This window comes from Lepidochelys kempii, chromosome 10, assembly GCF_965140265.1.
Source record: "Lepidochelys kempii isolate rLepKem1 chromosome 10, rLepKem1.hap2, whole genome shotgun sequence".
NCBI classification, from domain to species: domain Eukaryota; kingdom Metazoa; phylum Chordata; order Testudines; family Cheloniidae; genus Lepidochelys; species Lepidochelys kempii.
Genome location: NC_133265.1, coordinates 31,769,188 through 31,795,143, shown reverse-complemented (window position 1 = coordinate 31,795,143; position 25,956 = coordinate 31,769,188). Strand labels below are relative to the sequence as shown.

The 25,956-nt window shown below is 47.4% G+C and overlaps 2 protein-coding genes across 20 annotated transcripts in view; one reads left to right on the top strand and one right to left on the bottom strand.

Moving 5' to 3' along the window:
• The window catches only part of NPRL3 (NPR3 like, GATOR1 complex subunit), a 102,588-nt gene extending 99,472 nt beyond the window's left edge, over nt 1-3,116 (top strand). For all 13 annotated transcript variants that reach the window (XM_073362672.1, XM_073362666.1, XM_073362671.1 and 10 more), the window contains one exon: nt 2,536-3,116. In XM_073362672.1, the coding sequence (XP_073218773.1) occupies nt 2,536-2,701 (166 nt within the window). In that variant the 3' untranslated portion in view covers nt 2,702-3,116. The remainder of the gene's footprint in view (nt 1-2,535) is intronic.
• MPG (N-methylpurine DNA glycosylase) overlaps nt 1-25,956 on the bottom strand; it is a 66,569-nt gene that overhangs the window by 14,057 nt on the left and 26,556 nt on the right. For all 7 annotated transcript variants that reach the window (XM_073362681.1, XM_073362682.1, XM_073362687.1 and 4 more), the window contains 2 exons: nt 22,544-22,645; nt 2,516-4,486 (listed from right to left, as the gene is read on the bottom strand). In XM_073362681.1, the coding sequence (XP_073218782.1) occupies nt 4,107-4,486; nt 22,544-22,645 (482 nt within the window). In that variant the 3' untranslated portion in view covers nt 2,516-4,106. The remainder of the gene's footprint in view (nt 1-2,515; nt 4,487-22,543; nt 22,646-25,956) is intronic.

Below are 25,956 nucleotides of genomic sequence, written 5' to 3'. Positions count from 1 at the left end.
GGGGCAATGGGGCATAGCATGGTGGGGCCGGTCCCGCTCCACCCAGCCCAGTGCCAGGATACAAACCAGCAGTTGCCAGATACACACTGTCCTGTCCAGCCTTGTGCTGCCAGCATGATCCTTCCTCTCGGGATGGGCCCATGCCGTGCCACACAGCCCCTGCCTCCCTTTGCCCACCGTCCCCCGGAACTGCTATGTCCAGCAGCCCCCGACACAGACCCTCCACCACAAATGCACAGTGGCCTTCACACCACCACCCCTGCCCAGAACCCCCACACACATCCACACCACTACTGCCCAATGCACTTCCCCACAGCCCACCACCACAACTACACAGCACCCCACTCAGACCCCCCACTGCCCAGCATCTGAACACACAGCCCTCCCCTGCTGTCCCCCAAGAGACTCCCCACTGGCCAGCAGCCCCCCTCATTAGTTGACAAGAGCAAATGAACAAATGCCCAGTTTACCAAAAGTCTGATGCCCTGCCTCCCCCTGGCCCCAAGTGGAGGAACATGTGTATGCATGTGGTGTGTTGACATGAGGTGTCAGGCAGCTGTGGGGGAGGGGATCAGCCCCAGCCAGAATGGAGCTTGTGGGGGTTAGGGGCCAGCCCCAGCCCCTGGCAGCGGTGTGGGGAGGGTGTCAACCCCAGCTCCTGGCAGTGGTGCGGGGAGCTGGGGCAAGGGAGTTGTCAGCCCCTGTCCTGTCCTGGCAGTGGCATGCAGAGCTCAGGGAGGGGGGGAGCTGTGGGGGAGGGGTCAGCCGAATATCTGGAGAGGTAGGGCAACAGGGAGATTACAAAACTGCTGCTGAGAAATAAGTGTTTCCACAGGGCCAGTCCTGTCCTGGAACAGAAGGATTGAATGGTATTTTTCATCTCCAGTGTTTTAACATCAGTAGGCAAGAAGCAGTGGGTAGGTTTAGGGTATGTCAGTTTTAACAATGCCTGACACAGCCCAGAACATGATGAAGTGAATCGGGCCACTGTGCGCAGGCACTGACGAGTTGGACCATTTTCCAATAGCATATGCAAAGCACAGGGAAGATACTGAGTAGACTAAAAGGTTCAGCAGAGAACGGTGAATATGAATGATCATTTGGTGGGCTAGCTAAGCAGTTCTGCTCTGGAAAGTGACCTTGCGTCTCAGTGTTTACTAGCTCTCAGTGACTTTATGCAGCAAGAGGGACTCTAGCGCTCTCATCTTGCCTCTGCCACTGATTCATTGTGTGGCCAAATCTGTAAGGCTAATTCAGTCTGTGCCTCCCTATCAAGGCTGTAAGCCAGGGAGCTAGCATGGAAAATGTGTTGTGTAGCTAGGCACTCTGTCTCTAGTCCCCATTTCTGAGTGGGAATAATCCCCCTTTGTGTTCCCTGGGGCAGTGAGGCAGAATTAGCTACTTGTGCAGTGCTTTGGGGGAAGAGTGAGCCCGTCATAGTGCTAATCATGAGTCAAACTCTAGCAGAGTAGGCTCAGTGGTTTTATCTTTCTATGGAAGATAAATGGGGTTTGCTACAATTTCTGTCTCTCTTCTGGATGAGACTTTACAAACCAAGGCCGTGCCTGCTTTCTGTAGACATTAAAGCTACCAGATGTTTGCCCTGGTACCCTCAGCCAGAATTTCCATGCTCCCTGCTAAGAACAAACTTCAGTTACTTGGCATTTTATGCAAAATGAGGGACTTAACCAAATCTTCATCCCTTGCATTTCTGATCTGGTTTCCTAGTTTGAGTTGGAAATTTGAGAGCTAGAGAGCAGTCAAAAATCCACAGGCAGGGCCTGGCTGCTCTCTGGGGCTGTGGATGTTTGTTCTGTATTATTAGCAGGTTCAGAAGGTAAGTCATGCAAGTGTCAGGAGGAGAAAAGGTGAGTTCTTCTGGGCCAAGAAGTTTCCTAGGCTGATGTCCTGGAGCCTAAATTAAACTTGGCAACATGGGAGAGGCAGCACAGGTGAAGAATTGGAAGGGAACCATGATCCAATGAAGTGAGCTGTAACTCATGAAAGCTTATGCTCAAATAAATTTGTTAGCCTCTAAGGTGCCACAAGTACTCCTTTTCTTTTTACCTGTACTCTGTCTCCAAAGGTTTTCTTTGAGGTTCCTGCTACCATTTGTAGGAAACCTGTGTTTGTGCCCCAGCACTAGTGCATTTCTCATGATAGCAGTCTAGTGCCAATACATACACACCATGGCAGCGTGGCTGGGGTGAGAAGCAGCCCATCAGGAATGATGATGGTTTGGGAGAAGTGGTTTGGCTTGATGCCTTATATTTCAATAGCACATTAACTGCCAACTAATTAATGCTCTGAGGACTGCTGGAATTACACATAAAAGCTATATGAATGCTTGTGAGAAGCTTTTATCTTGATCAACGTTTATACAAAGAAAGCCACTTAAAATGAGTTATTGCAGATATTTAAAAGGAGTAAATCATGTTAACTGTAAACGATATCCCTGTGCATTTCTGAGTTAGTTATTTCTGCGCACACAGCAGAGGAGCGAGTGCGAGCTCACCTTCTCTCCTTGCCTTGCAGGCTGCTGCACTATTTCCGAGGACGGCACCACTTGGAGGAGATCATGTATAACGAGAACATGCGCCGCTCCCAGCTGCTCACGCTCTTCGACAAGTTTCGCAGCGTGCTGGTAGTGACCAATCATGAGGACCCTGTGATTTCAGTCTTCCAGTCCCTCTTGAAGTGACTGTGTGGAGTGGGGGAGGGGAACTGCCCCTCTGTCTTCAGCTCCCTTATAGAAATGTTAATAAAGGAGCAGGGTAGCAGTAGCCAGAGGTTCTACCCCTGCCATTGACCTTCCCAGCGCCCCTCAGCAAGTCACCCCTTCTCCCTCCCTTTCCCCATCTGGCTGGGGGATGTTAACCCCAACCTGCTTGTGGAAGGAGCTCTGCCCTCTGCCTCCACAAGCTGCATGTGAGCGTGGACAGAGAGGTGCACACAAGTGAAGCTCTTCAGGCTAGTTAGTGCCAGCACGCAGTACTTTCCCCAAGACCCTGCCAGGGGGCTGGGGTTCCTTGCTTCCTGCGCAGGCTGTGTGCGTGGAGTTGAAAAAACGGTTTACCTTGGTGTTGCTGAATAAATAAAACTGCACTGTGACTGGACATTGGTGCAGGAGAAACCGGTTGCCTCTTTTCAAGCAGCAGAGCAGTGGTTTTGAAAACGCCAATGGCATCTCGAGCCTAGTCTACACTAGAATCGCTACAGCAGCGCAGCACCAGTGCTGCTAGGGTCGATGCTCTATGCCGCCGAGGGAGAGCTGTCCTGGCAGCAGCTCTCCCCACACCGCCACTTACAGCCGGGAGGGGGGTAGCTTGTTCACACGCCAGTGACTTAAATTATAGTGAAGTAAGTGCTAGTGTGTACAAGCCTTCAGTGTTACTGAAGCACGTAACTGCCTCATGAGGTGCCTAAGGTGCTTTAACTCTTTCCTGCACCTCTTTAGGCTCTGAGTGCTTCACAGCGGTTTTGACACATCTCTGTGCTGCCCCTGTTGCTGGGGTGTCAGCCAGCTCAGGGTGGAATTTGATGGTGAGGGCAGCTAGTACCTTCGCTGCCACAGCTGGAAGAGTGTCCTTGTCCCCACCTTCACAGACTGGGCTTTCTTTCCACTAAGGAACCTAGGTGGCTGTTGACTTAGCAACTGCAGAAATCAAACAGGAGCATTCGTGGGTGGTGTGGCTGGGGACAGCAGGCAGGGAAGCAGAAGAGTGAGTCAGGCTGGGTAGGAGATGGCATTGTCACAATACTTATGAACCTCCCTCCTTAGCCCCCCATGCTTGAAGGGTTCCAGCTGTGTAGACTCTCATTGCTTTCAACTAGGAGTAATGCCCACAAAACAAGTCCAGTGTCACTTGGAAACCCCAGAGGTGCTTGCTACTGCTGGGAGTGAGCCTGGCTCTCTTAGGCTAACTGCTGACCAGACATCCCACCTTACTCATTTCATTATAACAAAGCACATTTATTATTAAAACAGCTTCCAAACCAGCACCACCCCCCGGCCCGGTTCCATCAGGTCAGAGCCTGGGGCTGATAGTTAATGAAAGCACAGGCCTTACCAAGAGTCCAGTCTTGGCCAGGCTCCCCCCACGCCTCTATTCTGCAGCAGCTTGCTCTCTCTCCTTCTTCTTGTCCACAACACTCACACATTTGTTCCCTCGTATATAAAACCTCAGCGGTTTCTGTGCCCACTCTCCACCGTAGCTGACACCAATTCTGGCTGCAGTCACCAGAGCCTGCTCTCCCAGTGCTTCTGAGCCAGGCTCCATCCAGACTGTTGTGTCATAAGCCAGGTCCTTTTGGTCAAAGCTCTTGTTAATAGCAAGCGCTTGACAGAGCTTGGAGGGCCCATTGCACAGCTGCCAGTCCTTCAGGGGTTTGGCTGATCCTTTCCTCCGAGCACTTCGCAGCTGCCTCATGGTGTCCAGGCCCTGCAGAGGTTCCAAGGACCGGAGCAGGACTGCAGCCCCTTCCCCTGTGGAACAATAAGAACTTGCATGAGCACGGGCTCTTTACAGGGGCCTCTCACCGCAGGCTGGCTGGGCCACATGTTACTCTGTACAGGAGGTTGAGAGCAATACAGAACTAATTCCAACCCTCAGAGAAATCCTACATACCTCCCCACCCTTCTATTAACTGGTACCCATTGGTCAGCCGATCAACTCAAGGGACAATAGTCTATCAATGGCACTGCGCTCCAGTATAGCATGCCTCACGCTCTTCAGTGTATTCATCCCCACCACACCCTGTGAGTGCTGTTAGCCCTGTTTTATCCATGGGAACTGAGGAGCCAAGGACCAGACTTTTAAAGAAGTTAGATGCCTACATGGAGTGGGGCCTGTCTTCACTGAAATCAATGGATGTATGAAAATCACTAGGAGTTTAAGTCCCTTTAAACATCTGACCCTTAGTGATTGCCCACGGTCACACAGGAAGGCTGTGGCAGAGCAGGGAAGTGAACGACCGGCTGCCAAACGCCAGGCTTGTGCTCAGATCATAAGACCAACCTTCTCAGACTCGAAGGCTGAAGTGATCTCAGGTCAGCCTTGTCACAATCACTGATTGGGGAAGAGAGGAAAGGGTAGTGAATTCCCTTTCCCTGCTCTGATCAGCCAAACTCTCCTTGGCTCAGTCTGTTTCATCTGTAACCATGAATTTCAATCTCCAGACAGCTTTTCCCTGACCTCCTTCCTAGCATTAGTGTTTAAGGGAGTGACATGGGCTGAGTTCTCTCCAGGAGGTGCTCAGAGGTCCACAGGTTTTCCTGTGTCAGCACAGCACTCTGGAACAACTGCCACATGTGAGTTCAAGGGTGGGGTAGCTGGAGCAGCTCCCCAAAACCCATAGATTTGTATTCACACACCACAGGGCTGAGTGCACCACCTCCAACCAGCCCTGGAGGAGGGGGATCAGGACACAGCAAACTGCAAAGGGGCACTTGCATTCTAACCCCTGACCACGGGCTATAGTCCATAGAACTAGCTTAGAGGTATTTTACTGAACAGTAATGCAAGAAGCCTGCACAGTCTATACCCTGTGAGCTATCTGGCTTAAGCAGCATAAGGCTGTCAGGCCTAACAGCCTTTGCATACGTGAATTGTCCAACAGTGACAGTGAGTTATCAGGGAAGTGGGACTAGTTTGCTTTAGGGGATTTTTGTATAAAATGACACCAGGTACCCACAGACAATCAAACTGATACAAACTTTGGATATTGTAGGACAGGACATCTGCAAATGCACAACCACAACCTTGTCTTGGCAATGAAACTGACATATATGATGATATCAATAATATTAATGAGATCATTCATATACTAACCTATAGAATAAGGACACCAGACATTATTAGGGTTAAGAAGTCAGTTATGGACCAAGTGGACCTGGCCTTTATATAAATATTCATGGCAGCCTCCAGGACTTATAATAGGCCCAGTCACCATGTAAACCTCGAGATCTTGACCACTGGACTCGCTTGGCGTGGAACACCACCTGTTTCCTACCACTAGGACTCCATGAGAAGGGTGTGAGTATGTGTCAAGGATGGTGCTGGAAACCAGCTTGGTTTTAAATTACAGCTACTTTCTCATTTGGTTCAGAATATTTGTATTTTTACTAATTGTGCTAATACAAATATTTAAAGCTTTGGTTTGCCCTTAGTGCATAGGTGGGCAAACTAAGGCCTGTGGGACTGACCTGCCCAGCCCCTGAGCCCCCAGATCGGGAGGCTAGCCCCTGGTCCCTTCCCCTCTGTTCCCCCTCCTCTGTAGTTATGCCACCACACGGGCAGCATGGCTTGCACCCGCCCACCTCTCAGGCTTTCCAATAAGCATGTCCTGCCGCTTTGAGCAGCATGGTAAGGAGGCAGGGGTTGGATAAGGGGCAAGAGGTCCTGGGGGGCAGTCAGGGGACAGTTGGATGGGGCAGAGGTTCGGGGGGGCGGGGGCAGTCAGGAGACAGGGAGCAGGGTTTGGATAGGGGGTGGAGTCCTGGGGGGGCGGTCAGGGGACAAGGAACGGGGGGGGGGTTGGATGGGTTGGGAGTTCTGAGGGGGGCAGTCAGGGGGCGGGAAGTGGGAGGGGGCAGATAGGGGGCAGGGGCCAGGCTGTTTGCGGAGGCACAGCCTTCCCTACCTGGCCCTCCATACCGTTTCGCAACCCTGATGTGGCCCTGGTGGAAAGTAATAATATATTAATTATTTTTGGGAAAATATGGTCCGGTACAGATCCCGGATTTGGTTTCTATTATTAGAAAGAAATAAGTCTCTCGCCAGTTCTCTTGTGCTGAATGAAGCAGCCCTGTTAGTTTGCAAGGTCTGTGCTAATTGTAGAAAAACATTCAGAGACAAAGAGTTTGTCCTAAAACTGATAAGATAACATGTTACAAATGTTTTTTTTCTGAATTCAGGAACAAGATTTGTTGTTCCTCCACTTTTACATTCCTGTCTTGATTGTTTTCTTTTCATGTGTGACAAGTGGCATGGATAGATTCACTGGAGTCTGTCATGCCCCAATGATTTGAGACTAGTTATGTTAAGTGAAATAGGATGTGATTGTAAATGTATGTTTGAATGAGTAATAAAAGGTTGAAGTGCCAGCCTAATAAATAATAACTACCCAGGAACATTCAGCCAAATAATGCGCAGGATGGAGATAACCAAATGACCCCGTAGGGCAAACCGGAATCCACCCCCAACTACCCCAAGGACGGAGAGGCCGAAGAACCAAAAGATTAAAGAACAAGATAACAAGCTGTCACTGCTGTGCCATCTGCATGATGGACTATCATTTTAAACGTGAGAACAGTGATTGATTATCACTTCAAATCTGAAAACAGCATGACGAAGCAATCCATGACCTATGGATTTGAATGAGGATGAATTCTTATAAAGGCAGACCCTAAAAACTCAGAACTTTGAGTCTGGTTCTGCAACCACTCTCCAGGAGCATCAGATGCGCATCTGACAAGACTTGGCTCCATCCTCGTGTCCAGGCCAGTGGCTTGGCAAGAGCAACTCTAAGGCTGGTAACTATGATGATAACCTTGGAGAACCTGTGTGTGTATGAATGAATGAATGTATAAATGAATGTGAAATTGAATGGAATGTTACAGCTATAACTAACTGCTTACTATGATTCTTTCTGTATCCACAATAAACGTGGCATTTTGCCTTATCCCCTTTAATAAGATCCTGCTAGTTTTTGTTTTATTGGTATAACAGCCCTTGGGCCAAAAAGTTTGCCCACCCCTGCCTTAGTGTGTCGTTGTGCACATTGAGGTTCCCAACCAGACACAACTAAATCTGAACTGTGTGGTGTCTGGTTCTGGGACTAGAACCTTTCAACACTCAGAGAGTTCATTAGTGACTAACTGGAAATTCTTAACAGTCAATAGAGTCAATAACCAGCCAACAAATTAGGCAACAGGGCCCCCAAGGCAGAATCATCTGGAGACCTGTGGAAAGTAAATGCAGCCTGCCCAAAATGGGGCCTTCATCATGGGGCAGAGGAAGGCTCTAATTCCTCACAGGATTTCTGCAGCTCCGACTTGGGTGCTGCCCTCCAGTCCGTACCCTGAAAAAGAGAGGCACAGAGAACTGACTGGTCCCCCTGGCCCTCACTAGTGCAGGGAAATGTAAACACATAACACTCCCTGTACTGCTGGCCACCCAGGGACCCCTCATCTCCAACATCTGCAAAGCCAGTAATGCCGACTCAACAAGAATCCTCTCCCCTCACACACACTCAAGGCAGCCTGAACCATCTGGAGCCAGTCAGGGCCTAGTCCTCAATCGCCTGCTCTCACAGATGCAGCAATGCCTTCTCCCTCACGAGGCCCAGAAGGGCCTCCAATTGCTGTTCTAAATATAATGCTGCACTCTGAAGCCTAAGACAGTAACACTGGCATAACGATTGTGTGTCCCAGGAATATCATCCATGCCAGAACTGTGCCACTACTACGATCAGTTATGAGGCAGTTCTGACCCACCCAGGAGCAGAGCAGCCACAGATCAAGCCGTGGAGCCTAGAACCAGTTGTCAAAAAGCAATTTCATCTTCTCTACCTCAAAACAGGATTAATGGCAAATTTCTCAGAGTTCATTTATACCCCACTCTTCCCACCCTGCATGCCCACCCCCTGACCTGCTGCTGCTGCAACAGAAAAGATGAATAGCCAGAGGACTGGTCAGATTCAGAGCTTTGGACTGATGAATCATACTGGCACTAAGTGTGAGTCAACACTGTGATGCTGTTGCAAAAGAAGCAAATACAAATTTAAGTTGCATTAGCAGACACAGCATGCAAGTCACAGGAGGTGATAGTTAGGCCCCGGCACTGGTTAGGCCTCAGCTGGAGTACTGTACTCAATTTTGGTCACCAGTATATAGAAAGGATGTAGAGAAACTGGAAAGGGTCCAGAAGCGAGCAACAAAGATGATCAAGGAGATGGAATGCAAGCCATATGAGCAAAGGCTGAAGGAACTAGGTATGTTTAGTTTGGAAAAGAGGAGATCTAGGGGGGACATGATAACGGCCTTCAAATACTTGAAAGGCTGCCATAAAAAACATGGAGAAAAGTTGTTCTCTCTTGCAACAGAGGGCAGGACAGGAGGCAATGGGTTCAAACTACAGCAGAGCAGATTTAGATTGAATCTCAGGAAAATCTTCCTGAGGCCCGGTCTACACTGTGAGGGAGAGGGGAGAGAACAATCTAAGTTACGCAACTTCAGCTATGTGAGTAACGTAGCTGAAGTCAACATACTTAGACCTACTCACAGCGGTATCTTCACTGCAGTGAGTTGACTGCTGCTGCTCCTCCGTCGACTCTACCTACGCCTCTCGTGGCGCTGGAGTACAGGAGTCGACGGGAGAGCGCTCAGGGGGTCAATTTATCACATCTAGACTAGACGTGATCAATCGAACCCCGCTGGATCGATCGCTGCCCATTGATCTGGCAGGTAGTCTAGACATACCCTAACTGTAGGAACAGTAGGCCAATGGAACAGACTGCCTAGGGAGGTTGTGGAATCTCCTTCACTGGAGGTTTTCATCTGTCTTGGATGGTTTAGACAACAAATCCTGCATCTTGCAGGGGGTTAGACTAGATGACCCTTGCAGTCCCTTCTAACCCTATGGTTCTGATTCTAAGTACTGCAGGAATTTTCCATTGTCTTCCTTGTTTCCATTCAGACTCAGACACACTGGCTCCCCTGTACTTCATGGGGCACAAGTGTGACCTGAGGAGTCATTGGGTCAGGTTCCCTGTTGCCCTGCACATTGCACAGAGTGAGTGTGAACCCACTCTGCACTAGTGTGAATGACACGCATGGTGCAAAGTGAGAGGCGAGCCCAGTGCTGTGCATGGAGTAGCTTCTGTACTTGGGGATTACATCTGATGCTCTGCAGGGCAGATCACAGGCTGACTCCTGCACTGGCCTCTGCAGAAAACAGAGCCAATGGAAATAAATGTGTTGGCCCATGAGAAAGGTGTGTGAACAGGACAGGATCCTGGGGTGGGGAATGGCAGCCTAGCCCTGCACGAACAGAAGATTTTGGCAATAAAGCCAGCATAAGTGGCCACAGGGGCTTCACACCAGCACACAAAACCCCTTCAACATATGGATGGCAGGAGAGAATGCTTCAAAACTCAAATCATCCGGGAAATGTGGTCACTGATCTTTTGGTGTCTTAGTCCATTCTCAGGGCATTCTGGGAAATCTCACTCCTTACAGACTTTGCATCGAACACATTTTCTTGAACTCCTGCAGCTCTTCCCGATACTGGGAAAACAGCCCTGAACAAAGCAGTCTTCCCCAAATACATAACCCAACCCTAAGTGGAAACGAGAGTGCTACCCAGATATTTTCCATTTTGATGGTAAGGAAGGTTCTGTCTGTGACCCTGAGTGGGCGAGCAGAGACCAGTTGTGTGCGTTATTCCTACACATAACACTCCCTGTGCTGCTGGCCACCCACAGAATTCTTTATCTCCAACATATGCGTGCTCAGTAATGCCAGCTCCACAATAATCTCTCCCTCACAAGCTCCAATCAGCTTGAAACATCTAGAGCCATTCAGGGCCTAGTCCTCAATGCCTAGGTCTCTCAGTCCAGCAAAGGCTTCTCCATGGCACTTCCTAGCTTCATAATAGTCTCTGATTTCTCTTCATGCTCTACATGAGTCTAACAGAGCACTCCCTAAAATTTCTGTCCGCGGCACAGCGGGGTGTGTTTAGTAGAGAACACAATTTGCTGAGTTGTGGTGTGTGTTTTGTGTTGGACTCATGATGTCTCTGTTGCTCTCCATCCAGCCGGGTAAAGTCAGCAAAGCGATTTCTGACAGACATTAGCAATTTGTTGCATTTCCGTGATGGGGGTGCCTAGGACGTGCTGGTCTTGCAGTACAATCCCTGAAAGCTAAGCATTCAGACGGGAGCTTTCCTAGCTTACCCTCAGACACGCTCAGAGACAGCAAAGCAAATTCAAGCAAAGAAATTCCAAGCAAATACTAATTACACCAGCTCCTTTTGTTCCTTGTTAGTGACCGTGGTCACCATCTGGAATCAATCTACATTCCTTGGGGATTTCCTTAAAAACAATACTGCTTTTACACAGAGATTACTGAGGCTCAGGTCGTCCCCTCCACTAACGTGAACAATGGGGTCTGAACCACTCCTTTAGAGCAGAGCAGGGTGTGCTGCCTCCGAGAGATCCCCTGGAAGCTCCTCTATGGCTGTACCCCATTGGGAACAGCACCCACAGGCTGCAGTGGCAGATGAGAGGGGGGGATGATGAGAACTAGGCACTGCAGCACAGTCCTTGGCCGACCTTATGGGTACCTTGCTGGAAGTTCATGCTGGGAGCAGGTCTTTCCCCCACTGTGAATCAACAGCTACTGAAGACTCGGACAATGGCAGGAGAGCTCCTGCAGAAGAGTCCACAAGGCAGAAGATGGGGGCCGTGTGGCTGACTTCTGCCTCCTCCCACTTTTCTTGTGGATCCCCAGGATCTTGGCAAATGGGAACCCATGTCCCCAGTCCTCACTGCACCTAGCAGCTGCTTTTCTAGACATGCAGGATGCTCTCACCCCCAAGCACGTGTATTTCCCCCCACAAGAACAGATAAACCCTTCGAGGCACAGTCCAGGCTGATGCTGTGCCTGCCAGAGAGCTGGAATCTCCCCTCCCTAACCCCACGGCCACCTCAGTCCACACACCCTGAAGCCCTGGCTCCATCAGCTGGCTTTGGTATTTCCTTGGCATCCATTTGTAGAAAAAGAACATAAGAACGTTCATACTGGATCAGACCAATGGTCCATCTAGGCCCATATCCTGTCTTCTGACAATGGCTGGTGCCAGGTGTTTCAGACGGAATGAACAGAAGGGGGCAATTATGGAGTGATGCATCCAGTCATCCAGTCCCAGCTTCTGGCAGTCAGAGGTATAACGACACCTAGAGCATGGGGTTGCATCCCTGACCATCTTGGCCAGTAGCTACTGATGGACCTTTCCTCCATGAACTTATCTAATTCTTTTTTAAACCCAGTTATAGTTTTAGCCTTCACAACACCCCTGGCAATGAGTTCCACAGGTTGCCTGTGCGTTGTGTGAAGAAATATGTTTGTTTTAAACCTGCTGCCTATTAATTTCATTGGGTGATCCCTAGTACTTGTATTACACGAAGGGGTAAATAATACTTCCCTATGCACTTTCTCCACACCATTCATGATTTTATAGACCTCTATCATATGCCCCCTTAGTCATCCCTTTTCCAAGATGAACAGTCCCAGGCTTCTTAATCTCTCATATAGAAGCTGTTCCTTACCCCAATCACTTTTGTTGCCCTTCTCTGTATCTTGTTCAATTCTGATATGTCTGTTTTGAGCTGGGGCAACCAGAACTGCACGCAGTATTCAAGGTGTGGACACACCATGGATGTATATAGAATGAGAGCAGGCCATCTACACTGCCTATTCATCAGTGGTGCAGGCCAGAGCAGCTCGCTCCAGTATGGAGGTACTAGCTATTTACATCACGTGCCTAAGCAAAAAGCCCAACTCTCAACACAAGGAGTAGAGTCAGAGATAAAGCCTGGAATCCCAAAGCAGTGAAGATGCCAGTTCACTTTCTGAATAGTAGGAGACCAGGAAGCTGTAGGGGTCAGCACCCCCACGAAGCAGCTACCTGTTCTTTCCCAGGGAATAGCTCCAGCTCTCATTCATGGAAATAGCTTTTGGCTGTTAGCAAGAATAAAATACTCCTTCCTCGATGACGCTCTGACTCACCGCTCCTAAAGTGTCTCCTTTTATGTGATTGTCTGCAATACGAAAGCTACAGGAAAATGCATGCATAGTGACACAGAGCCTCTGGGGGGGGGGCGGGAAATACTGGGGCCCTGGATTTTATCAGCATATTCATCCAGATCTGGCAGCAAGGCAGCTACACAGGCAAGTTCAGGAAAAACTAGATGCAGGAAAGCCAAGGAAAAGCTGGATGTAGCATCTGGGATAAGACGAGAGCCCAGTGTAACTCCTCTGGGCACAGGGAAGGCTGTTTGTATTAGGGTTATTTTGCTGTTGCCAGGATATATTGTATACTCAAGAACGTTAACAGGTATCTGCCAGACTTTTCAATAAACTTCCTCCCACTCCCCGCCTATAATTTCTCCAGCAGCAGCTGTGCACCTCCATCAGAACACAGAGTAACTAGTTCCTGGGGTGGGCTGGGAACCTAGCCCAGCAACGTGCAGGCCATAAACTGGTAAAGCCCCATATGAAGCAGATTTAGATTGGTAAAGTCCACAGAGGGTTTCATTCTCTCATCGGAGTGATAAAGAGCATCTGCAAATCCCCATTGATTAGTTATGTTTTTATGAATCTAAAGATATAATCAAGATAAACAAAAGCACCATAATTTGAGCTCATCTGAACAAAGCCTTCAGCAGTTCTAGCATCCTCTACCATGACTTCTTGTTCCAAGGGACAAAATGGCAAAGCATCAAAGAATCCAAGGCTGCCACTCACATGCTTACAAAGCTTCTTGTCTCCAGCCTCCCACTGGCCTGAGCAGCCATCGCCAACATTCTACCTCTGAGCTGACAGCAAACACTGAGGTCATCAAAATACCAGCGAGCTGGAGGAACTGTACTAACTCATGAGAGTTATGGGGATGAATGTAACAAACAACAAACCTACAACTGCCTTTTGAGTGGGAGGGACTGGGACTCTTCCACTGAGTCATTTAAGCTCCATAACTCTCCATATGAATATATATAATTGCTGTTAGACCAGAAAAAAAAACAAACAGATCCCACTGGAAGCTTGGGACACTGCCTGGATAGTCCAGAAAGTCATCGTGCCAAATGCTCTCCTGTCTTTGTCCATTTCAGGAGTTACTGTGGCCAAGTCTACAGTAGGAAAATGTTGCTGGTTCAACTATACCATGGTAAAATACTATAGGCATAATGGTACACTAGACCAGCAAAGCACTCCTATTGTGGATTAAAGCTGTACTTCTGCAGGTACGATTCACTACACCCTCGTCCCAATCCCCTGAGCAAAACAAGCTATACCAGTAAAAGCGCCATTTTGCTGGTACAACTATGTCCACACAAGGGGTTTTTGCAGGCACAGCTCTGTTGGTTGGGGGTGTGATCCCTGACCAACAGAACTGCACCAGCAGAAGCCCCTATGGTAAACACCCTTATACCGGCATAACTGACTTTTACCAGTATACATACTTTTCACAGAATCACAGAAATGTAGGGAAGGGTCCTCAAGAGGTCGTCTAGTCCAGCCGTCTGTGCTGAGGCAGGACCCAATAAACCTAGACCATCCCTGACAGGTGTTTGTCCAATCTGTTCTTAAAAACCTCCAAGGACCGGAATTCCACAACCTCCCTTGGAAACCTATTGTGCTTAACTGTCCTTAGAATTAGAAAGGTTTTCCTCTTATCTAACCTAAATCTCCCTTGCTGCAGATTAAGACAATTACTTCTTGTCCATCCTTCGGTGGACAGCACTTAACATATTTGAAGACTGTTATCAGGTCCCCCCTCGGTCTTTTCTCAAGACTAAACATGACCACATTTTTTAACCTTTCCTCATAGGTCAGGTTTTCTAAACTTTTATCGTTTCTGTTGCTTTCCTCTGGACTCTCCAGTTTGTCCACATCTTTCTTAAAGTGTGGTACCAGAAATGGACACAGTGCGCCAGCTGAGGCCTCCCCAGTTACCTCCTCTGTCTTACACATGGCATTCCTGCTAATATTATCTCACACTGATATTAGCCTTTTTTGCAACTGCATCACACTGCTGATTCATATTCAATTTGTCCCCCAAGATCCTCTTCAGCAGTACTACCACCTAACCACTTATTCCCTATTTTCTAGTTGTGCATTAGATTTTTCCTTCCTAAACGTAGTACCTTGCACTTGTCTTGGACTTCATCTAATTAATTCTAAATATACTAATTCTCCAATGTATCAAGGTCATTTTGCTGGCTTTGTAGCACAAGACTTGGCCTTACAGAATATAATGAAAACAGTGGAGGACTCTTGTTCACATTACATTGTAATAGTCAGCACCCAGTGCCAGTTCTACAGGACCAGAGTCCTGTCCATGCTGAGTTCATCCTTGGGGCAGCTAAGGAAAGCAGCCATGGGGGAAACGTATCTAAGCTCTAAGTCACCTCTCTTGGCCCCTGACCCTGACCTACCCGACAGCCAAAATGGCCCCCAGTGTAATTTAAAGCAACTTAGGGGCTCTTTTAAATTACATTTGCTGCAGCAATCCCATGGGGCCTCCTGTGCCCAGCCCATCCCCAACCCAACATATGCCCTACCTGGAGGGGGCTTTGAGGGAACAGGTGACACAGGATCACCACAGCATCTTGCCCGCTGCCCAACAAAGCTGCACCCCATTCTCACTGTGCCAAAAATTCTGTATAGGGACTGCTATTCATCCAGTCCAACGGGACCTCCATCGTGGCCTGTATAGCAGCAACAATACCGGAAGTAACCGCTGCCTATTGGCAGAGGTCACCCTGGACTGCCTTCTCCTCCTTTCCAGCAGCACAGGCACAAGGAGATAGGCTAACAATGCATTTGGGGGGTTCCTGGGAATAGCTGCCTGAAGTTTAAGCAACAGAGTGAGGGCCTGTCTATACGAGAGAGTTGTACTGCTTTCGGCCTAGTTAAAGCAGTATGGCCCTCATACTGTGAGCACATATCATCAGTACAAAGGTGCTTTATTGCAGTACAGCTATTCCCACACGGGAAGGGGAAGAACTTTACTAGGATAAAAGTCACCTTTACACAGCTCACTGTCCACTCTACGGTGGTTACAAGTGTAACTATTTGGATAAATCAATCAATCACCCCAACCAGAAATAGTTCTATAAGTGCAGCATTCAAGGGCAGACCATGCCTGAGAGGCTGAGACAGCAAGGTAGTGACATCCTTAAGGGGGATGAGTTCAGATTGTGTGCGAAGCAGCAACTTAACTGGGTGTTTCCTGGCTTCTTCACACAGGAGTATGGGAATAGGAAGAGAACAGAGAACAGGAGGCACTGTTATGCAGCAACAGCCTTAACTGCACCTTAGCAAAGTTCTTTGTAAGTGATTTCCATATTGTAGTTCCAGTTAGCTTAGAGAAAATGAGCATTTGTTCCCGTATTGCCCAGCTCCTTGCCAGACTTTCCTGTCAGTTCAACTTCCCATGACTCTCTGCAGTTAGGGATTAGGTCATTCCAGTTGTTATGAGTCACTCTGTGTCAGACTCAACAAGATCACTGTATGATCAGTTAATGAGATTTTTGTTGTCAGTGGAATGGCTCCAAGAAGTCCTCCCACTGCTCTCATTCAAATGCACCCTTGGGACCCTTGACACAAAGCTGAACTTTACTGAACCCATTAGTGTTTTATCATAAAAGTTTGATGCTACGGGTTAGGGGGGCTGAAAGTACTTTTGACTCGTTTCAAACTGACCTCCCTACACCTCAGTTTTCCTCATCATCAATTGGCAATGATGAGAATTCCCCACCTGACAGGGAGCTAGGAGCTGGAGTTCTTCTATCTTCGTAAAGTACATCAATGTCTTCGGAAGGAAGGACCTGAATGAACAATAAGTTATTGTTTTTATAATAATCATCTCTTTGTTTCATTTCATCAAGCCCTCTGTCCTGGGCACTCCCTGAATTAAGAGAAAAAGGAGTCTGATAATATTTTGGGGGAGTCTTTTCCTAAAATGAAAATATGCTGCACTGAAAAGTTTGTTCTATTTTTCAGCTCCCTCATCCTTCACCTCATAGAGCCTTGATAAAGTCAGAGATTTCAACTTTGGCAAATTCCCAGACAGACACAGCCCAAACAGCTTTGGTTTATTGTTGTTTCACTTCAGATGGATACACAGCATCCTCATTAGCAGTAACCACTGAGATGATTGAGAGATTCCAGAGTTTTCTCTGAAGAAGCTGTGACAGCCGTTCTCTCTGTACAATGTACATAGGAAAGCCCTAAGTCTTTGCTTAGGATTCTAGTCCACTGCAGTTTGTTACATATGTTTGAAGTTTTTAGAAATCTCCATGAGGTTAGCAGAAGGGGAGAATCCTCAACAGAAAGAGCTGAGGAACAAGAAAGAGAGGAATATCCCAGCAGGGTCATCCCTCTCCTAATTCAGAAATTGACCCAAGATATCCTCCAGTGGCACAGAAGAACATCCCAAGAGGTGCACAGTGTAATACGTTGTTTTGGAACAAGTACATGCAGCGATGAGAGACCGCCTGCTTAATAATTTTTTACTGTAACTCATAAGATCTAATACCAACTCCATAAAGTGCAAAAACTGGCTTGAGCAGTCTCCATCTTGGAAACTCCAGGCAGAAAACTTGCCTCTTTTCCCCCAATTGCTCCCATTGCATTTGGCAAAGACTGGTTCTTCTCCCCTATCTGTAGTGTTTGTGATATATACCGGCCCATGCAAGTCCTGCGTGCATTTTGGAAAGAGAAGAAAATCCCAAGAAAATGGAGAAAGTCCATGCTAGTACTGATATACAAACAAATGGGTGACATGCATGACTGTTCAGAATGCCAAGGAATCAATCTGCTGTCCCACTGCATGAGAACATTAGCCGCATTCACTGAACAGCAGAGCCAATTTTAGGAAAGGAGCAGTTTGGTTTTAGAAAAGGAAGTGGATGACAGATGGTATGCTCATCTCTAGACGGTGGATTGAAAAGAAGCCGGAGGGAAGAGTCAAGCATGGTTGAGCTTTCTTTGATTTGGAGAAAGCAGTCAAAGTTCCTAGGAGAATGCAGATGTCTTTGCTACAATTCTATGGGGTGCTGGAGGACCCTGTCTAGACAGCAATGGGCTCACGTGAGGATTCCATGACACCTTTCAGTGTAACAGAGAGTTTTGAGGTGAAAGTTTGGTTCCATGAGGAATCAGCACTTAGTCCTTTACTATTCATAATTGTGATGGACTTTATAAGTAAGCAAATCCAAATGGAAGATGGTAAGGAGTTGATATATACAGATGATACTGTGCTACTGGCTGATAGTGAGGAACTGATACCTGGACCAAGAAACTAACAAACTATGGTTTCAAAATGGGTAAAGAAAAGACTGAAGTCACGTGGATGACTCATGTGGAACCAAGACAGACGAATATTGTGATTGAAGGCCAGGGCCTACGTCAGGTTTCTGCATTAAGTATGTTAAGGGCTGGTAAGCAGCAGCTAGCAAAGACTGATCCAGCGCCCGACTCCAGCTAGCTGGGAAAAGAGGAAGAAGACAACAACAACAACGACTCTACGTCAATTTGTGATGTCATATTCCCCTTTCATTATGGTCTCTGGTGAAGAAAGGGATTAGAGTAAAGGAAAAATACCCTAATCTAACATTCTCAAATTTTCTTTTTATGCCTTCATTTGTCTCCAGTAAGAAGGAAATGCTTTCTGAGAAGCTGTTTGTGGTTATTATTTGGTGCTAAATTTAATAAGATGCCCAAAGTCTCTAGAGATCTTGGTTAATGCAAGGGCGTGTTCACATAAGGGATAATTCATAAACAAAAAACTTGGTCAAAAATGAACCAAGGTGGAAAGTGGGTTTCAGTGCAGTCTAACAGCCTAGACACCCAAACACACCCAGGCAGCCCTTTCAAGGAAAAGACAAGGGGAGAAAGTCTGGAAATGAGAATGATATAATAATACAGAAAATGCCATATAATATATGGCACTCATCTCCTGAAATCCCCCTTCACTTCTCACCCCATCTGATCCACATGGCCCCCAAACCCAACTCTGTAAATACTTATGTGATGGTCCCAGTAACAAATTACTAGGGATAAGATTATTCAAGTCCTTTTCCAGCCACACAGGGGACTAACAGAAAGAAAGCTCACCTCCTTAGTGCCCTGCTCAGACTATGACTCCAACTGCTGGGCTCCTCACCTGGTAATCTCAGCTGTGACCCCTCCCTTCACTCAATGCCAAGGTAACCGCCCAGGTATACAGAGGGAGTAATTTACTTCCCACTCAATGCATGGGAGGAGCAGGGGAGAGAATGGGACTGAGTCACAAGTCATTTTCTGCTCTGTTCTGCTCCTGGGGTGGTGCAGCTTACCCAAAGGAGGAAGTAAAGTTACAATTTAGCTCTGAAAGATTACTGGCAAAGGAACCCTTGAACAAGAAAAAGGATTTTGTGATCTAGTTATTACCACCAAAAACACATGCATCTACCACTCAGCAATAAGGTGAAAGCAATGCTTCATAGCTTCCAAGGCCAGAAGGGACCATTGAAATCATCTAGTTCAGGGATCTCAAACTCAGATCACCACGAGGGCCACATGAGGACTAGTATATTGGCCCAAGGGCCGCATCACTGAGACCCCCCCCCCGCTGCTCCTGGCCCCACCCCCACTCCACGCCTTCCGTGAGGCCCCACCTCTGCCCCACCTCTTCCCATCCCTTCCCCACCCCAACTCCAGCCCCTCCCTGCCCCTATTCCAACCCCTTCCCCAAATCCCCACCCTAGCTCCGCGTCCTCCCCTGAGCACCTGGCTCCCTGCTCCTCCCCCTCCCGCCTGGAAAGTGCTAAGTGGGAAGCGCCTGGAGGTAGGCAGAGGAGCGGGGATGCGGTGTGCTGGGGGGGGGGGGGAAGAGGGTGGGTGAGGGGAGCTTGGCGGCCGCAGGAAATAACTCAGGGGTGGGTGGGGGCGCAGGGAGCTTGGCGGGCCACAGCAAATAATAACTCCGTAAGCCACATGTTTGAGACCCCGGATCTAGTCTGACCCCCTGTATAATGCAGGCCACAGAACTTCCCCAAAATAATTCCTACAACAGATATTTTAGAAAAAATCCAACCTTGATTTAAAAATTGTCATTGAGGGAGACCCTTCACCACCATCCTTGGTAAATTGTTCCAACGGTTATTAACGCTCACTGTTAAAAATGTTATGTCTTAATTCCAGTTTGCATTTGTCTAGTTTCAACCTCTAGTCATTGGATCATGTCATACCCTCCTCTGCCAGACTGAAGAGCAGATTATTAAATATTTGCTCCCCATGTAGATACTTAGACTAATCAAGGCATCCCTTAACCATCTAGATTGAGCTCCTTGAGTCTATCACTATAAACCATTTTATTTGAGCATAAGCTTTCGTGAGCTACAGCTCACTTCATCGGATGTGTACTGTGGAAAGTGTAGAAGATCTTTTTATACACACAAAGCATGAAAAAAATACCTCCCCCCACCCCACTCTCCTGCTGGTAATAGCTTATCTAAAGTGATCACTCTCCTTACAATGTGTATGATAATCAAGTTGGGCCATTTGATGACATCTTCATCATCTGGACCCATGGAAAAGAAGCCCTTGAGGAATTCCACCATGATTTCAACAATTTCCATCCCACTATCAACCTCAGCCTGGTCCAGTCCACACAAGAGATCCACTTCCTGGACACTACAGTGCTAATAAACGATGGTCACATAGACACCACCCTATACCAGAAACCTACTAACCGCTATTCCTACCTACATGCCTCCAGCTTTCACCCTGACCACACCACACGATCCATTGTCTACAGCCAAGCTCTACGATACAACCGCATTTGCTCCAACCCCTCAGACAAACACCTACAAGATCTCTATCAAGCATTCTTACAACTACAATACCCACCTGCGGAAGTGAAGAAACAGATTGATAGAGCCAGAAGAGTTCCCAGAAGTCACCTACTACAGGACAGGCCTAACAAAGAAAATAACAGAACGCCACTAGCCGTCACCTTCAGCCCCCAACTAAAACCCCTCCAATGCATTATTAAGGATCTACAACCTATCCTGAAGGATGACCCAACACTCACAAATCTTGGGAGACAGGCCAGTCCTTGCCTACAGACAGCCCCCCAACCTGAAGCAAATACTCACCAGCAACCACATACCACACAACAGAACCACTAACCCAGGAACCTATCCTTGCAACAAAGCCTGTTGCCAACTGTGCCCACATATCTATTCAGGGGACACCATCACAGGGTCTAATAACATCAGCCACACTATCAGACGCTCGTTCACCTGCACATCCACCAATGTGATATATGCCATCATGTGCCAGCAATGCCCCTCTGCCATGTACATTGGTCAAACTGGACAGTCTCTACGTAAAAGAATAAATGGACACAAATCAGATGTCAAGAATTATAACATTCATAAACCAGTCGGAGAACACTTCAATCTCTCTGGTCACGCGATTACAGACATGAAAGTTGCGATATTACAACAAAAAAACTTCAAAACCAGACTCCAGCGAGAGACTGTTGAATTGGAATTCATTTGCAAATTGGATACAATTAACTTAGGCTTGAATAGAGACTGGGAGTGGCTAAGTCATTATGCAAGGTAACCTATTTCCCCTTGTTTTTTCCTACCCCCCCCCCCTTTAACGTTCTTGTTAAACCCTGGATTTGTGCTGGAAATGGCCCACCTTGATTATCATACACATTGTAAAGAGAGTGATCACTTTAGATAAGCTATTACCAGCAGGAGAGTGGGGTGGGAGGAGGTATTTTTTCATGCTTTGTGTGTATAAAAAGATCTTCTACACTTTCCACAGTATGCATCCGATGAAGTGAGCTGTAGCTCACGAAAGCTTATGCTCAAATAAATTGGTTAGTCTCTAAGGTGCCACAAGTACTCCTTTTCTTTTTGTGAATACAGAGTAACACGGCTGTTACTCTGAAAACTATAAACCATGTTTTCTAATCCTTTAATGCAGTGATTCTTAACCTTTATTGCAGCCTGCACCCCTTTGGTTCTCAAAATATGTTCTCGTACCCCTTATCAAAAATCAAAATATGTTCTCGCACCCCTTATCAAAAATCACTGAGATAGATCAGTTCTTTAAACCTAGATATATTTTTTGTTTGTATATTACAGTAATCATTTAAAAAATGTATAAAGTTAATAAATACATAGGTTTGATGAAACAAAGTAGTTGTACTTACATGCCTGTGCTTAATTTGTGTTTTCAATTATTTATCTTCTAAAAAAATCTGGCATGTCTTGCACCCCCAGAAAGGGCATCTCACACCCCCAGGAGGTGCATGCATCCCAGTTAAGAACCACTGCTTTACTGCTTCCTTTCTAAGTAAAGTGCATAATTTTGATTAGGTACAAACATAACAGGAGAAATGATGTTTTAGAAATAAGGCAGCTGTGGACAGGTGGAAGGGAAATAGCCCCCTGAGGCTGTTGTACATCAGAGGTGAGATTTCACTCTGAATAGTACTGAAGTAGCCAGTTAAATGACCATGTCTGATGTGATGTTTCACAGCTGGTTTTGCTAAAGATAAAATGTGTTTTACTTTAGATCCCATGAATCACACATTATGTAATTTGCTGAGTTGGTATTGTTTCATTTAATACTTTAAACAAACACTGTAATTATTCCACAGATTATGTTTTCTAGATTGGGTTGTCAACCCTCTCTGGGAACATAAGGCAAACGCCGAATGTAACAATGAAAAAGCTGAACATAGCTCACCAAAGAACTGTGTGTATTGTTTCTTCTGGTTTTCCACTGACATACTGCCTGCTTTTCTAGTCATGCATATTAGCAGCTGCTTGGCTCCCAAATGTGCTTCAGCTTTAACAGTAACAAAGACATGATGTTGAAACAGCTGAGTGGATTTAAGGTTACTGACATTTTTAGGACTCTCTTACCAATGCTGCTTTCCTCTAAAGTTGATCATGAAAGTCCTGAGTGATCTGAGTTACATTTGTTTTGTTATCTCAGCTCTTGATCTGTCTCCAGATACTATATTTTTTATGTATGTTAGCACAGAGGCAGAAGTGTGACTCGCTGTCTGCATACACATTCCTGAAACTGTCAATTCAAAGGTTGTCTACCGTGTCAATGTTAAGAGCTTAGGACTCTGAATTGTTTAGGGATGGGAAAACCTTGAGCTCTACTGGGCAAGTGTAGACCTCAAGGCAATCTTTCAGAGTGAAAATTAGCTAAACCAACATGCCCAACGACCCTAAGCCCTTGCTGGAAAATGTTACGATGCTAAAGACTGACCAACTAAGGGACTTTAATCAGGGCACATGTATCCTTCCTGCATGAGGATGTCATATCAGATGATGTGATAGATAGGATAGTCACATAGAAACACCACCTCCAGAGGTTACACACAAGGACAAGATGGGGAGTTGGACTGATCAGCTTTTCCTCCAAAAAGACTGCATAAAGCAGGGGACACTGCTCACTGTTCTATTCCAAACTCAGCCACTAACTTGCTGCGCAACCCTGGGCAAGTTCCTTCCCCTCTCTGCACCTGTTTCCCCTTCCACACTTTATCTGTCTTCTTTGTCTTTGGAGCAGGGAGAATCTGTGTGTTGGTACAGCGCCCAGCACAATGGGGTCCTGCTCTTGATTGAAGCCTTTGGCTGCTGCTGTAATTCAAAGAATAACAAAATGTATAATTCCCGCAACAGCAACCATTGCTGTTATGGGAATTACTAGTAGCATCCAAAGTCATGCTCTATTGCTACAGTCCCCTAGTTATTCTATACCAGTGGTCCCCAAATTTTGAGGGGCCACGCTCCCCTCACCCCTGTCCGTGCCCCCCACCCCTCCTGGGGCCAGGAGTGGGGCTGCAGCTCTGGGGAAGTGGGGGAGGGGTTGTGGACAGAGGTAAGGGGGCCGAGGTTGGGGCTGCAGCTGAAGGTGGCGCTAGGGCTGGGAGAGGGACAGGGAACGTAGTTGCAGTCAGTGGCCAAGGCTGGGGGCGGGGCTGGGAGCAGAGCAGCGCCTGGGCCAGCAGCGGATGCAGAGCCATGCTGAGGCTGGGCATGGGGTCAGGTGCAGGACCGGGAGCTGGGGACACAGCTGTGGGCGGGACCAAAGCAGAGCTGGGGGCAGGGAGGGGCTGGGTGGGGCTCTCTCCCTGCCTCCCATGAGGGCTGGCCCAGGCCCTGCTGCCCCCCACCCCAAAGGTTCCTCTGTGGCTCCCTAGGGGCGCACCCCACAGTTTGGTTACCTTGGTTCTGTGTGTTCAGATATCAGTTTCTATGATCCCTGCTTGCCTTTGCAGAAAAAAAGGACTCAATTCCCTGAAAATGTGCTCTGTAATGGGTTCATCTCATGAAACCCTCTTTTAGAGGGACTCATCACCTGGAGTGCCAAATTGTGAAGTCATGTGGATTTGGCTTTCAGCATGGCTGATTTAGAGCCCGCCTGCACTGCCCGATGTATCACATGAGGAGATCATGTCAAAACACAGTTTGGTCCCATCTTCCCAGGCAAGACCGATCTAGGACACCAATGACTGAAGCATTATCAAGTTGTAGCACAATTCTCCCATGTGGTAGAGTTGGCAGTGTAGAAAGACCATACTTCATCTACTGCTCTGTGACGGATTATTTTCTCACTGCTTTTTCTTTATATCATAGCCACAGTGAAGGTCACAGGAAAAGCAGTACCAAGTCCTGTCACGTACCCAGGAAACCCAATACATCTCCCCTGTGTCTGAGCAGGCAATTCTCCCTATAAAAGGGGACTTCCTCCATCTTATGGCTGGCTGGCTGGCTGAAAGGCCAGAATGTTTGAGACACTGGCTTCCTGCTGCACCAGTTTAGCACACTGATGTAGCAACACTGGTGCAAGCCTCTAATGACATGGATGCACATGCTGACAGAAAATGGAGGTTACAGACCTGTAACTGGAGATTCACTGAGAGCTGTGTTCCCTGTAAGATGCACGGGTGGGCAGCTGCGCAGGAGAGATTTAATCAGCCCAGCTGATTAGCTGAGCTAGCACAGCCGGCAGCCTGTGTTCAGGTGCCCCCCCACCCCCAACATTGCTCTGTCCTGCAGCTGCTCCCAAGACCCTCCTGCTGGCTGTGGGGGATCAGGGAGGGAGGGGGTGCTGATGGCAGGGTGTCCCCCTCCCCCGGCCCCTGTACCCCATCTCCACAGAGCAGGGCTCAGGAGGACTTAGAACTACTGAGGTCTGAACGGTGAGTGACTGAGTGCCTGTCTTAAAGACCCAGTGCAGTGTTTCTGAGATTTCCCCAGCAGCCAGCTCACACAGTCTCTCTCTCTCCCCTTCCCCATGTACCCCACCTCTGCAGAGTGGGGGAGGGGAGATAACAGGGCTTAGGACAGAGCAGGAGAGCTTTCGTGAGTGTCTTAAAGAGACAGCGTACGGCTTTCCCCAGCAGTCAGCACACACAATGTCTCTGTGTGTCACACACATGCACGCACAGTCTCTTTCACACTCACCTCCCAACACATACTTGTATTATTGTTGTTGTTACTTCTTGGTATTTCCTGCAACGCACATTCTCATGCATCTGACGAAGTGGGTATTCACCCACAAAAGCTTCAGCGCCAATATATCTGTCAGTCTATAAGGTGCCACAGGACTCTTTGCCATATATTCTCTGTAATTCTATTCTTTCAAGGTGAGTTATTTTAGTGTTTTGACTCGTCAATGCATTTCATAATTTTTATTTCTCTTACACTTAAATTTAATTCTTTGAGTAGTGAGTTCTAAAATCCCTAACCTGTCCTGGCTGGAGTAATTATCCCTATGGTAACTTTAAAAAAAAAATATATATATATCTAGGTTTTTTGTTTTTACTGGTGGCACACATCCCTCAGTGCATATAACAAAATTTATTCTGCACAGGGATGGAAAAAATTAGAGGGAACACTGATTGAGATGTGTGGTCTCTAGACTGTATTTCACATGTGAATACCCACATGCATCATGTGGCTGAGATCCAGAGATTTCTAGCAAGTAGTGTCCATTGGTCCACGCCTGTGCAGCTGTTCTCCTTGAGCGCTAAACTGAGGGCATAAGGGCAGTGCAGACTCTCCAGTTCCTCTCTTACAGCAAATCAGAAGAATTCAAAGCTGAGGGGATGGAAGGTGAGTAGTGGAATACAGATA